General features: G+C 49.8%; 1 protein-coding gene across 7 annotated transcripts in view; it reads left to right on the forward strand.

Moving 5' to 3' along the window:
• Nucleotides 1–12,849, forward strand: part of LOC144146789 (SUN domain-containing ossification factor) — a 111,761-nt gene that overhangs the window by 66,858 nt on the left and 32,054 nt on the right. For 2 of the 7 annotated variants that reach the window (XM_077678737.1, XM_077678734.1), the window contains exons 1-2: nt 1,874–2,028; nt 4,822–4,921. In XM_077678737.1, coding sequence (XP_077534863.1) covers nt 1,931–2,028; nt 4,822–4,921 — 198 coding nt within the window. In that variant the 5' untranslated portion in view covers nt 1,874–1,930. Of the gene's footprint in view, nt 1–1,873; nt 2,029–4,821; nt 4,922–12,849 lie in introns of those variants that run through there. The other 5 variants (XM_077678725.1, XM_077678748.1, XM_077678750.1 and 2 more) reach the window with 4 other exon arrangements.

The following is a 12,849-nucleotide window of genomic DNA, read 5'->3' on the forward strand; positions in this document are numbered from 1 at the left end:
TGGTTTTAGAAGGATGAAAATTGATTGATTGATTGTAGGGTTTAACGCGCCGACGCAACGCAGGCGATGAGGCGCGCCGTAGTGGAGGGCTCCGGATTAATTTTGACCACCTGGGGATCTTCATCGTGCGCCGAAATCTCGTACACACGGGCGTTTTTGCTTTTCGCCTCCATCAGAAAAGCGGCCGCCGCGGCCGGGAATCGAACCCGCGACCTCGTGCTCAGCAGCGCAACGCCTTAGCCACTGAGCCACCGCGGCGGGTAGAAGGATGAAAAGAAGTGGACTGGGGATATTACTGAGGCCATCTGGGGGCTCACCTGCATTCAACCGAGTCCGGTGGATGGGAAAGTAGAAGGGGAGAATAGAATAAGGTAGAGAAAAAGTATGGAGAGGTAAAGAAAGGATAGAAAAAAAGCGCCCGAGAGCGAATCATGGCAGCGTCACACGTTGTGAAAGGGAAACTCAAATGCTCGTCTTCGTTCATTTTTTGTTTGTTTTTTCACGCTTGCTGCCTACACTTGTTACTACCTACACTTAGAAACGGTCCTGCGGGATTAGGGAAATATATTATTGCGGGAAAATATTTGGCATGGCTAGTTGATTAGATGAAATTCTTTTTCGATTCCGTTCGGAAATGCCTCTTTTCGAACACCCAATTTGTCGTTTTTTAATTTGCGAAATTAAAAGATGTCGGGAGTCGTCTATGTAGTGGATGCGCACTTCAAGGCACGATGCTGAAGGTGCCTTTCCCACGCTGTGCCCGGGTGGTTCGAGTTACATACATGTATGACGCGTGACTTACCGTGTTCCACGCCTGCGCCGACAAGACATGGTGTCAGAAGTGGGATGAAGGGAGCGACACATCGATCTCGATTCCCGGCCGCGGCAGCCGCTTTTCTGGTGGAGGCGAAAAGCAAAAACGCCCGTGTGTACGAGATTTCGGCTCACGTTAAAGATTCTCAGGTGGTCAAAAGTAATCCGGAGCCCTCCTCCACTACGGCGTGCCTCATCGCCTGCGTTGCGTCGGCGCGTTAAACCCTACAATCAGATCAGCGACACATCGATCGATCGCCAACCGACGAGGCAGTCCACTGTCACCGTGATATTGTCATGTGATGAAAGTGTACCCAGCTCTTTTTGTGGAATGATTGGCGTGGGACTGACCAACACCGTATTTTTTTTTTTGACGTAAAACTACACGAATGAAGCCCGCAGGAACAAAAACCACTGAAGTGACTTCGACCCACTAAACACTTTCTTCTTTCAAAACCACCTGCGACGTGCATCGCCGCCTTCTTGCAAAAAAAAAAAAAAAAAAAGAAAAAGAAAAAGAAAGAAAGGAAAGAAAAAAAAAGAAGGAAGGACCATAGTGGCACAAGTTGGGCGGGTTGGCATGAAGACGAACTGCAAGTGGGTATGGTGGAAGTTGTCGACGCTTTCCTAATTAAGAGTCGGCCAGCGCTTTTTTTTTGTAACTTGGCAAGTAAGTGCGGGATAGTCCTCGGGCCATAGATTCGCCCCCACTGGTGTTCATTACCTATTCCACGTTAAACCTGTTCTGCAAAGGAACAGTCGATTGGGCTCAACATGTAGGCCACACGTCTCGTGCCGGCATCGTCGCTTGGACACAACTGCGTACACACACGTGCGGCAGATGGACCGCGTGTCTTGCGGCATCGGGAGGCTTTAATTGTTTGGCCCGGACATCACGTGGGTGCGTGGTAGACGGGGGCGAGACGAACGGGGGAGGGTCTCTGACTATACCCGCGTTCCCGTTCGAGGCGAGCGAGGCGGCGGCGGCGGCGGCCTGGCCGCCGGTGGGTGCATTAGTAGTAGAGTACGCGGCGGCTGGTTTGTTTGTGGCGAGCCGGCCGGCCCCGAGGAGTGGACGTGGCCTGGGGAAGAGGAGGCGCGGTGCCGGCGCCGTTAGATGAAGAGCGCCAACGTTGTCGGCTTCTGCTGGGTGCTGTGCGCGTTCAGGCTGCTCGTGCTGCGCGTCCACGACGTCTACCGGGCACCGCCGCAGAGGTGACCGCTCCACTCTACGCCCCCGCACCTTAACTTAACGCATTTAGGCTATTTTCAGTCGTTTTTGCCCACCTGTGCAGTACCCTAGCCTAATATACACCTAATCCAGTTTTTTTCTCTCGAGCACTAAGAGAAATCGCGCAAGGGCCGCGGCGCGCATTTGATGAGATCATCGTGGACGGCTCTTCAAAATCAAGCATTCAAGGGGTCGCAGTACGCGACTCTTGAGTAGTGAGAGCAAAAAGAGATTGTTGCAGCTTTCTCGCCGTTATCTTGGCTGCCCCGTCCTCCCCACCCTTCCCATTTGTTTAATGCTGGGGTGATTATTGAGGCACTTGTCAAAGACGGAGGGGCTGGAGGAGGAGACGCATCCCATTATGTATGAAATGCTGCTTCTCACTGTGAGCACCGAAGGAGTCGTTCCTTCGCTCTCAGTTCCCTCCTTGTAATGCTTCCGACTCTGCTTAGCCACATAATATGGAAGGGTGGTAATTTTTCTCTTTGAAGATGATGTAAACATGCAAAATGTGTCCCTATGAATGTGCATCACGACGCATTGTCGTTGCACATGCGTCGTGAAGAGCAGAACGAAGGGAGGGACTCCACTCCTCGTGAGAGCCAGTAAGAGATGAGGGGACAGAGTACGGCTTGTCATCTTCACTCTTGGAAAAAGAGGGATCCTTCTCCTTGTGAAGGACATATCCAGCAAAATATGACCCCCATACCTCACGCTTCTCATTGACTTGAGGAACAATAGTATTTGCGTGTGAAAGTGAGAGGGACCATACCCATCACTTGCATGTTCTAGAACTGTTTAACACTTTTATCAGCCCTGAAATTTCTCTTGTTCTGTTAATGTAGTGCTCGTGTGGTGCACTTATGTGTTGACCTGGGACTCCTGTGCATAGTGGTTCCACATGATTTTCCATTCACCTTTGAGTTGGACAGCAGTTGCTCTCCGTTTGGTAATCTCCCTCCAGATGTTCCACTCAAATCCCATCAGAGAAACATGTGGCCTAGGTGGTTATTCAGAATTATTGAGGAATTGATTGTCAGTTATATCAATATTTTTATAAGTGTTTGATGAGTGATATTTTTATAAGTAGTGTTTGAAAACTTAATGGTTGAATGTCCATATCACTACCATAGTTGACTATCGACAGTACTGCAATAGTTTTGCAATAGGCAGCAACTGATAGAATTGGTCGTAGTTTTACAGTAGTTTTCATGGCTGACTGTACTTGTCTTGTAAGGGCGGCGCCGCCTGCACTGACGCTCACGTAGGGAGTGAATAGATTGCTGCCGCACCAGCTGCCCCCTTCGCATCTCTGCACGAGATTGAAGCTATCGGAAGTTTTAGGGTGGGTGTAGTGACAAGGTGCAGAAGTTTAATTAGTTTGAACGAATCAAGTTAAAAAAAATAATAGAAACAAAATTATTATATTTGGCCTTTTTTGTTTTTGTGAATGAATGAGTGGGGTTTCTAGAAAGTAAATATATTTTATCTGATTGTAGCGATAACCTTCACCAAAGTAACCAAATTTTTAATTCTTGTAAAAGTCCTTTTTTATTCCTTTTATATGCCACTTTTATTCCTTAATGTATGGCACTGAGTTAAAATAAAGCTCATAACTGCTTTCTTCATACATCTGCAATCTGCTTTCTTAGTGCAAACACTACAGCGGAAGTTGCAGCCCTTTTATGCATTTGCTTTGCTGCCAATTTTTTTTAAAGACTTCTTCCTTGCCACTTTTTTGCATTTTTGCAATGCCACAGTAAATGAACTGCTACTCAAAATACACGAGACTCAGCGTCAAAAATGGCATAATCCATCAAAATGTATTAAACTCACGAATACAAGTGAACTTGGCAATCAAAAAGTACTCAAACTGGGATGAAGGAAATGATGTGTAAAATACACTGCTTCTTTCTGTTTTTGAGCGCTTTCCCACCACCGTGAACCACAACCAGCCCAAATGTCCAGCAAGCTAACTTTTCCTATCTGTTGGGGCCCGTATAATGTGACTACATTTAGGGCTGTAATTCTAAGTTAAAGAACCACTTCGTGACTTGCAGTGTCTGCTGCCTGCTGCAGGACCACTTAGTTAAGAAACCTGTTTAAATTCAAGAATTTCATTTCAAGCACTGCGAAGAGAGACCTGTACATGCATAAGACTGCTATTTATATCTGTTGTCAGCTACCCTACTCCCACCTAGAAGAAATCCGAAAAACTTCATTTCTTCACTGTGAATGAACTAGAAGCAAAAATATCAGGAACTTGGCACCCATATCAAATTATTACAGTGGCAGAATGGGTTTTGAGATGTGAATATGGAAACGCTAGTTGAAGAGAGCTTTACAAAATCATGTCTGCCAAATCGTCTTTGTGCTTTAAAAAGAATTGGGTATCGCCAATATCTGTTGTACAAAAAGGAAAAAATGCCACCACTGCAGTTCATTTGCGGCAGACGCGTTGTTATTTTAGCACTCGCCGGCTGTTGAAATAGGCATGTCACAGGTTCCTGGGTGTGCGAACGTTTTTGTTCCTGGGCCCCATGCATGATGAGGGAGGTCACTGTCCAGTGCTGGGAAGGGGGGGGGGGGGGGAGGGGGGGGGAGGAGGAGGGAGGGGGAGGGGGAAGGAAGGGGGGCCACGTGCTTATTTTGCTTCCCCTGCTGTTGCTGGAAAGTGGCGGCCCATTGCTTTGTCCAGATATGCACTCTGCAACAGCACATGCCTGTAGTGTTAGGTGTGTGCTAAATTGAATTTTTCTCTTTTGCCTTGTTTGCAGATGCACCTGTTGCTGTGAGGAAGACGCTGAGAGCGTGTTAGCTGGCGTAGCCAGGACTGCAGCTGAACATGTCGATGGCGCTGCCACAACAGAACTGGAGGTAAGTGGGGCTGGCGGCTTGCATGAGTATTTATTTATTTATTTATTTAAATACCTTAAAAGCCCAGAGGGCATTACATAAGGGGGGATACAAAAACCGGATACAACATTGTCAACTATACATTTGGTGAGGGAACTGGGACAAAGTGGTGAGTCAAAACAGCATGTAACAAACTTGAAAAGAAGTGAGCGCATTGTCAACACGCGTAATACACGAAAAGAATCGCTACATATCTTCACCGGATTCTAAATAAGACAATAAAGCAGATTTGAAACGCGATGGATCAGTGAGGGAGACTATGGCTGAAGGTAGGGAATTCCATTCGTTTATACACAAAGAAAGGGGTGACAACTGGTATTTGTTAGTGCGCGAAAATATTGGTTTAATCTTATGCGCATGGTCGATTCGAGCAGATACGTAAGGAGCAGGGTGAATGAAACTTCGGGAAAACGTTGTGTCACTATTATACAAAGAGTGAAAAAAGGAAAGGCGAGACAACTTTCTGCGCATGGCAAGAGAAGGAAGGTTCAAATTATGCTTTAGTAATGAGACGCTTTCATAACTAGAGTAACAAGAACAGATGAACCTGGCTGCTTTATTTTGTACTGATTCCAGCATGTCAGTCAATATTGCCGTATGAGGGTGCCAGATAGTTGACGCGTACTCCAAGGAAGGCCTGATCAAAGCTTTATATGCCTGAAGCTTAGTGTCTGCGTTTGCGCACTTAAGACGACGCTTCAGGAGACCGAGTTTTTTAAAGGATTTATTAGTAATGTACTCAAGATGAGTGTTCCATGTTAAATCATAGCTTAGAAAAATGCCAAGATATTTTATTGATGACGCCGTCTCAACTATGCTGTCATTAATTGCATATGTGGGAGGAGGGTTGGCTGTACCGGAAGAAAATCTGATGTGTTTGGTTTTTCCTATGTTAATTTCCATTTGCCACAATCGGCACCACTCCGCGTATTACACTGCATCTGAGATAGTTTTATTAATAAAAGTTCAGTTGTTAGTGAAGGAGCTTCCCGTAACAACTGACATGGGTGATCACTTGATTTTCTCTAAGGAAGAGAAACTTGTATTACTAGAAAAAACAATAAACAAAGGCACACTGGAGGAAGCTGTTCAACTAAGACCCACCCAGAAGTGAGGAAGGAGGGGCATCTGAGGGCTTCCCCTTCCGTACTTTGACCTGCCAAAGCCATAGCTGCTGGTCCAGGTAGATGTGACTAAGAAGAAATGAGAAGCGAAAAAATGTTTGGGAGGAGAGGGTTGCGGAGAGAGAGGCTACGCTAACACCATGCTAGGCGGTGTTATGCCTAGCCGCGGCGGTTGGTGAGGCTGTCTTCAGGGAAGGATTTTGGGCAAACGGGGGGGCCGTATGACATCTTGAGTAGTATCGAGGCATTCATGGTGGCTTTATGGAGCTGTATAGTGTAACATTCGTGGCAGTTAGCTTGTAGCAGCAGCACCAGCGGCAATGCTGGATTGAGCACCACCCCTTGCGCAGCAGCAGGAGTGACATCATGGGATAAGCTGTGCGAGGGCACGAGACATGGGGTCTCGCTGAGTGCTCACAAAAGAGAATCTCCTTTGTCTTGCCGTTTAACGGTTGTCCTGTCTGAGGCTCCTTTCTTTCGCCCCGACATAGCGCCCTACAAGCTATTTTGGCAACCAAAAACCATACGTTAAAGCCGGTGCTCATGCAAGGCAGCTCTTGCCCAGAAAAAAATGATGGCGATTATCCAAGGATGCAGAAAAGCATTCCAAACAGCAGTGTATGTGGGAAAAGTTTATTTAGTCAGAGTTAAACTGAATTTAGGAGCTTACTGTGCAATTACAGTACAGACAATCTGCAAGTTTTTATTCCTTTAGTGCCTTGGTATACCATTTTATTGCCTGAATGATCTTCATGCAATCACAGTGATCTCAATGACCTTCGTGCGTTTTACGTCCTGTTAGACTTTTTGTTACCGGTGTCTTTGAAAGCATGACTGTACACTTGAATCCAGATGGAGTAAATCCTCGTTACAACAAGTTGCATTATTTGAAGGATCTCTTCTATCAAAGTGTCACACAGTCGCCAACCCCAAATCCATGCAATTTAGACTGGATTACTCGAAGAATGATAGATAGCTTGCTTCACTTATTAAAGTTAACTAGCAAGGGATGTGTACTCCTGTGAGGCACACCTGTCCTCTAGTCTAAACCCCCCCCCTCCCCCCCCCATTTCCTTGGAGGGTGGAAAGGGCAAAAAAAAAAGAAAAAAAAAAGAGAAAGAAACACTCTTCGTTCTCTTCGCAATGCATTTCCTGCATCTCCATCATCCTCCTTTCCTAAACTGCTGGCTTATTTGATAATCACAAACGTTGCCACATTCTATTTTACACTCAATTTAGTGTGGTACTTCTGTTTATTTATGAAACCACTTGCCTAATTTATTCAGTTAGAGATTTGGTATTGATATGGCAGGAAGCTGTTATGGAGTTAGTTCACTAACATATTTTCTCTGTTTTTTAACAGGCGGTACAGGTTTAAGTTTTTAGGAGAAAGTCGCTTGCATATTTTAGGTTATGAGTAGCTACAATGTTCACAAATAATAGTCACTCCAAGCGATCTCATGCTTATGGCATGCTTCAGGATGCTGAACAGAGTGGGGATTCATGCTCAATGAGAAGTCTCGGACAAAGCAGCCAATTGCTGCAGCCTTGACTGTTTGAAGTGCACTGAGCGAGAAAATGGAACTGCTTTATTATTAGAAAATGGAATTGCTTTAATAACTGTATTTGAAACATGCTAATTTAATTAGCATGAGATTCATCTGGAGTTGTCACAAAGATGCAATGCTCAATGCTCTAACCTTGCTGATGATGATGATTGCTATTGGTTTCCCCTTTGAAGCGGGGTGAGGACTTGTTATCTTACCAAAAAGGACTAATATAACCATTTTTTACACTCTTGGTTTAATACTAGTGCTGCTTAGGGCAGGCACTAAAGCTTATTAGGCACGAAATACTTTTTTTTGCCTGTTACAGGTGGTAACTGTCCTAGGCAATATTCCCCTCTCTGCTTTTCGTCCACCAGCATTCTAATCTTCTTTTCGTCCCCTCGACAGCCTTGAAGTTAACTTCCTCTGTGATACCCTTAAATCCTAGGGCTTCTGGAAGCCCAATATTCTCTTCATGTAGATTTGGATACCCTCACATTCTAACACTATGTGCCGCATAGTATCTGTTTCTTTTCCGCAGACCACGCATACCCCATCATTTTGTGAATACTTCCCCACAAAACTCTTAGTTCGCAGGCAACCTGCTCTAGCCTCAAAAAGCAAAGCACTGCCCTGAGAATTATTGTAGAAATTTTCCTTTCTGATGCTCAATTTCTCAGCCCTGTACATCTCTAACGACGTTTTAGCTTCCATTTTTTCCCTCCATTTATTCGTTTCAATCTGCCTTGCCTCTTTTTTGGTTACCTTGGCTGTTTTGGATTCTCCACTGTTCTTTTCGTATTTCATCGTTAGCCTTCTAGTCTTTCTTAACCACTGCGTGTCCATGCTTTTCAAGTATAGGTACCTAAAAACCTTAGCTGCCCACCTTCGTTGATCCATTGCCCTCAACCTCATCTCAAAGCATATTTTACTTGAGCTTCTCTAACTTCAAACGACGCCCAGCCCATATCTCCCTGAACTGCTTCGTTAGTTGTTTTTCCATGCGCGCCTAAGGCCAAACGTCCTACTGTTCTCTGGTTTACTTCAAGGCCTGATAGAACGTCTGATTTTAAGCAGAGTACAGCATTCGCAAACGTGAGACCCGCAACCATTACTCCTTTCCACATTCCTCTTACTACTTCATATTTGTTATACCCCCACAGAGCTCTATGCTTCATTATAGCTGCGTTTCGCTTTCCCTTAACCTTAAGTTGCTCCTCGTGAGTTCTTAAAGGGACCCTGCAACACTCTTTGAGCAGTGCAAGTAAACCTGCGCGACGTTTAGATTACACTGCCAGGAATACTTGAGCCAAATATTACACGTGCACGTTGTGGGATATACGTGAGGGGTTCCTCGGAGGCCTTAGCCAGTCCTGGCGTAAGGCCCCCACGCTAGCTCCCGGCGTGTCATCCACGCGGGCTCCCATGGCTACGGCAGCCCAGCGAGGTTCGCCGATACGAGAACACAGTAGACAGTAGTGCCGAAGCACAGCCGTTTATTTGGGGAATCCCAAAGCATGCGAGCACAGGGCTCGACGGCGTTCACGAATCACGCCGTCCGGTTCGTGACCGCGAACGGGAGGCAGGCACTCACGGCGCGCGACAAACAAAGCTCCCACCTGAGATAGAAGTATCCGCCGCCACCGCGCTCCGCCGATCTCGCCTCGACCGGGTCTCCGCCGATACTCCCCCCGTCTCCCGTGCGCGCACGCTCGCGCCCGCGCGCCTATCCCCGCACACATCGGTGGCGCCTTCTCTCGGGGGACGCCGACGAACCAGCGGAGCGCCGGACCGGTTCCAGCGCACAAGCGTCTCTCCCGAAGCGCGCGCTGGCTCGGGATCGCAGGTCGCGGTTCTCCACGATTCCCACACTCCTCCCCCCTAAAACTGGACGCCACTTGAGCTCGAGTGACGCCACGGTGCACCACACTCGTCACGTCTCAAGTCAGCAAAACAGCCACCGAACGCCACTCCACACCAAAGTTCGCCACACGATGCCGCCGTCGCGATGCTCGCCTCACAAACCCGCAAACACATTGCAATGGTTCCAAGTCTCTCGCGGTTGGGCAGCACAGCAGGTTGGCAGGCCCGGGGGTAGCTGCAGCCGCAGCCGACGAACGCCGGGGTCGCGCCATGATGCGACCCCCACTCCCAGCTCGAGGCGGCAACAGGAACGGCCGCGCCCACTGCGGCTGCCCGAAGGCTCGCGCCGCTCGCGTAGGCGCCAGATACCGCCGCCTCCTGGGTTCCGTGGCCGCTTCGGCCGCAGGTCCTCCCGAACGGTTGGCTGCCGCCCGGCAGGCCGAAGCAGCAACTGGAGTAGCAGCTCCACGAACCGCGCTCGGCCCCGCCGGTGGTTCAGCAGGCCATCCTCGCTGTCCGTGGCAGTGGTGACTGGCGTGGCTCCCGGTGGTATCCGTATGCTGCAGGTCTCGCTCTCACCGTCCAGTTTAAACGATTCCCGAACTTGAAGTGGGGAGCAGCGGGACTCCGCAATCTCCTGTGACTGGCCGGAAACCTTATCGACGATCTCGCCAAATAGGGTAACAAAGATGCCCGAGGGGACTCCCCCTTGCACGTTCGCTTGCTCGCGGAATCACGAGTCCGGCAACTGTGCTCCAGCCGCCACCCCCGCCTGGAGGCAGCTCGCCTGACTATTACGGGTTGTCGGCATCGAAACGCCCGTCCGAGCTATTTCGGACTGGTGCGTTGGTCGGCAAAGCAGCGTCAGCATCAAGCAGGCGGGCTCCTGCAACTCACTCGCAGCAATACAAGCTGCCGTAGAGCCAGCGCCAACCGCAATACCAGCGGCTTACGGGCGCACATCACCGGTATAGGTCGCCTGAGAGTCCGTCTCTTACTAAGACTGGCGATCTCTCGCGACCAACGAGCCCGCTGCCGAGCCGCGCGAAGCTCTTATTGCCTAAACGCAATCTCAAGCGGAGACTTCACGGCATCGAGACGCACGCACTCCGGAAGCGCGGAGACAACGGTCCCATTGCTCCCGCTTCCCCCCGCAGCGAGAGGAGACTGATTCTTCAGCGATCCCCCTCGCTCTTTGTCAGGCGTCAAATCGGCAAACACTCCGCCTCGGACTCGAAGCGCAGTAGCGGCGGGCTCATCGTGCGGCTTGCGAACTCCCAAACACCGCACCCTCGCTCGGTAGTGTCCGCCGCGCCTGGGGGAAACTTCAACCGGCGCCGCCGGCGCGACTGCGCGGGGACGGCGCTACGAGGAAGGCGACCCGCCGCCATGTTGGAACAAGGCCTACGCACCTCCCGTCTCGCAAGCGGGCCGCGACTGCGGTGCTCGGAGGTATCCTACTGACTCACCGCCTGGTGCGTGTAGGAAGGTTTACGCATTTGCCGTCACGGCTGTATCGGGCATCATAACTGTCTGCCTGCAACCGACTGGCGCGAGGCGTTTCGTCCGAAGTCTTCCGGACAAAGGGTAGCGGGCTACGACTGCAGCAACGCATTTCTCGGAGAGCTAGCAACCTCGAATTCGTCCGAATACGAGACCCACGTTCGGGCGCCATGTGGGATATACGTGGGGTTCCTCGGAGGCCCAGCCAGTCCTGGCGTAAGCCACCACGCTAGCTCCCGGCGTGTCAACCACGCGGGCTCCCATGGCTACGGCAGCCCAGCGAGGTTCGCCGATACGAGAACACAGTAGACAGTAGTGCCGAAGCACAGCCGTTTATTTGGGGAATCCCAAAGCATGCGAGCACAGGGCTCGACGGCGTTCACGAATCACGCCGTCCGGTTCGTGACCGCGAACGGGAGGCAGGCACTCACGGCGCGCGACAAACAAAGCTCCCACCTGAGATAGAAGTATCCGCCGCCACCGCGCTCCGCCGATCTCGCCTCGACCGGGTCTCCGCCGATACTCCCCCCGTCTCCCGTGCGCGCACGCTCGCGCCCGCGCGCCTATCCCCGCACACATCGGTGGCGCCTTCTCTCGGGGGACGCCGACGAACCAGCGGAGCGCCGGACCGGTTCCAGCGCACAAGCGTCTCTCCCGAAGCGCGCGCTGGCTCGGGATCGCAGGTCGCGGTTCTCCACGATTCCCACAACGTGAAGCAGTGAGCGCGCAAATCGATGTGAAAGACGCGGAAAAACCAACTGCTCTCTCTTCAGTTGTCCTCATTATGCAACCCCTGGCATGGCCTAAGGGACGTCACATAGGCCATGGCTGCCCGATCGGCTGTCACTGGTCAACTTTGCGGCTAGATTCTCCCATTTCCGTCGTCGTCATCGCTGTGTACGAACCTCTTCTATGCCTGAACCTGTAGGCACAGTTTTGCCATTTCTTTTTTGTGTTTTGAGTGCGCGCGGAGTTTGAGTGATGAGCTCAATACTTCCCTTTCAACGGGATTACTTGACTAAAAACGTTTATTGCTTCAAAAACGCCCTACCAGCCCGAGCGCGCACTTGCGAGCAGGCACCCATGCCTGCTTTTTTGTGGCACCAGACCGGAAATAGGCCCCTCCGCGTTGCGGAGAAAAGGAGAAAACTACCCGGCATGTGATATATCGAAGGCCGCCGAAGAGAACGCCGCGAGCCGCCCCCCTCTCCGGCAGAGAGCGCGCTGCTTTCGTGGCGTTTTGTCCCCGGTCGAGTTGAGAGGGAACGATTATGCGCGATTTCTCATCGCGCGTAGTTTCGTTAATTGTGAACGGATTTTCATAATTCTTGCGGGAGGAGATTTCTGGGACAGTATACTTTATCCCAAAAACTTGTAGTCGATGGCAAGTTTTGCGGGTCCCTTTAAGTAGTTATCCCCTTCGTTTATTCACACTCCCAAATATTTATATTCCTTCACTCTAGGTAATTCGCCTTGCTGGATAGACACTACGTCAGTGGTAGCGTCATTGAAAACCATTATTCGTGATTTTTCTGCACTGAAATTTAACCCGAGGTCGGTGGCTTCCTGGCCGCTAATATTTATTAGCCGCTGCATATCGGTTTGGTTATCAGCTAAAAGAACAATGTCGTCTGCGTATAACATTCCCGGAATATGCTGTTGTACCACTTCGCCTTGCAGCATATGGGTGAGGCTAAACCCTACTTGACTTTCTTCCAGTTTCTTTTCTAACCCTGCCATGTAAAGCATGAACAGTATTGGGCTCAAAGGGCATCCCTGTTTCAGTCCCCGATGGATGTTGGCCTGCTGGGCGCATTTCTATCCTTCCCAAGAAATGTGCACTCTATTGTCT

The sequence above is a fragment of the Haemaphysalis longicornis genome, unplaced genomic scaffold (genome assembly GCF_048455015.1).
Source record: "Haemaphysalis longicornis isolate Haplotype H1 unplaced genomic scaffold, Haemaphysalis longicornis Haplotype H1 scaffold_1, whole genome shotgun sequence".
NCBI lineage: Eukaryota > Metazoa > Arthropoda > Arachnida > Ixodida > Ixodidae > Haemaphysalis > Haemaphysalis longicornis.